This window comes from Nestor notabilis, unplaced genomic scaffold (genome assembly GCF_000696875.1).
Source record: "Nestor notabilis isolate BGI_N333 unplaced genomic scaffold, ASM69687v1 scaffold15362, whole genome shotgun sequence".
Classification (NCBI taxonomy): Eukaryota; Metazoa; Chordata; class Aves; order Psittaciformes; family Psittacidae; genus Nestor; species Nestor notabilis.
Window position 1 is genome coordinate 831 of NW_009919811.1, and position 1,648 is coordinate 2,478.

A 1,648-nucleotide genomic window follows, 5' to 3' on the forward strand; every position below is an offset into this window, starting at 1 on the left:
GCCTGGGGTAGTGGTTGGACTTAATGATCTTAAAGGTGTTTTCCAACCTAATTGATTCTATGAGTCCCAGGGAGGGCTGGGCTCCTCCACTGCTCTGCAAGATCCAGCCCAGTGCTGGGGCAGGGAATGGCAGTGCGCTAAAATAACTGATGGCATGGGCATCCCACCATGCAGGGCAGATCAGCAAGGAGGTGGCGCAGGAGAACTGCCGCCTGAACATCGTGGGGCTGGTGGGCTCCATCGACAACGACTTCTGTGGCACCGACATGACCATCGGCACCGACTCGGCGCTGCACCGCATCATGGAGGTGATCGATGCCATCACCACCACGGCGCAGAGGTGAGCGGGCTGGGGGCTGGACTCTGCACCACCCTGGGCATCACACCTGCTCTTCATCTCCTCCTATCTGTGTCCTTGCAGCCACCAGCGAACATTTGTGCTGGAGGTGATGGGCCGCCACTGCGGGTAAGGTGGGGAAGCCCATTGATGGAATGGGATGCTACGTGTCAGGCCTGGTGCTGCCACTGTGATCTCCCCCCAGGTACCTGGCACTGGTGTCTGGCTTGGCCTCAGGTGCGGACTGGCTCTTCATCCCTGAATCCCCTCCAGAGGATGGCTGGGAGGACCTCATGTGCGAGAGGCTTGGGGAGGTAAGAATGGGGTTCCTATGGTCTCATCCCCCTTTTCTCACTGGTGAGTCCCCGCAGGGACCTGGGCTGAGCCCTGTGGCCTGTGGCCAGCCCCTGCGAAGCTTCGGGAGCTCCCACCATTGTCCTTGTGAAACGGGGCACTCAGCTGAGTGCAAATCCAGCCCTCATGTGCCAGGGGCAGCGCTGCCTTGCAGGCTTGGGCATCCAAACCCAGCCAATGATAGGGAGAGTGGAAGGATGCTGGGACTCGGCTGCTGGTGATTTTTGACTAACCACAGTGGCTGATTTCCTCCCCTCACACCAGACACGCAGCAGAGGCTCACGGCTCAACATCATCATCATCGCCGAGGGTGCCATTGACCGCAACGGCAAACCTATCTCCTCCAACTACGTGAAGGATGTAAGTGACTGCTACCAGCACCCACTACAGCACCCACAGTGACCAGTGGGTTCCTGTGTGACCTCATCTCTTCTCTGCAGCTGGTGGTGCAGCGCTTGGGTTTCGACACACGGGTCACCGTCCTTGGCCACGTGCAGCGCGGAGGGACTCCATCAGCCTTTGACCGTGTGCTGGTAGGTCCGGGGTGAGGATGATACAGGAGGGTTGCCCTGCAGAAAGGAGCAGGCAGCTTGGGGAACCCTGTTCCTGCTTTGCTTCTGCCCTTTGCAAAGGACTAGCCAGCTTGGGATGAGGCTCATTGTCCCCACTGCAGAACAATGTGCCCATTTTCCCTCATATGCTTCAAATTCCATGGATTTTTAAACAAAACCAGCAGCTCCCTGGCTGTAAATCAGCTGTGCAAGCAGCCACGCAGTTTCTGGGCCTGTGGGAGCATCCCAGCCAGCTGGCATAGGGTGGACCTGGTGTCACAGGGCGCTGGGTGCCCCTTTCCCTTTGCAGAGCAGCAAGATGGGGATGGAGGCAGTGATGGCACTGCTGGAGGCCACGCCGGACACGCCAGCCTGCGTGGTGAGCCTCTCGGGGCACCAGCCCGTG

The 1,648-nt window shown here is 59.2% G+C and overlaps 1 protein-coding gene across 1 annotated transcript in view; it reads left to right on the forward strand.

Annotated features, from left to right (window-relative positions):
* Nucleotides 1–1,648, forward strand: part of LOC104402514 (ATP-dependent 6-phosphofructokinase, liver type-like) — a 5,202-nt gene that overhangs the window by 635 nt on the left and 2,919 nt on the right. Inside the window, 6 exon segments of the mRNA XM_010010405.1 lie at nucleotides 110–340; nucleotides 422–466; nucleotides 543–651; nucleotides 956–1,051; nucleotides 1,132–1,224; nucleotides 1,553–1,648. Coding sequence (XP_010008707.1) covers nucleotides 110–340; nucleotides 422–466; nucleotides 543–651; nucleotides 956–1,051; nucleotides 1,132–1,224; nucleotides 1,553–1,648 — 670 coding nt within the window.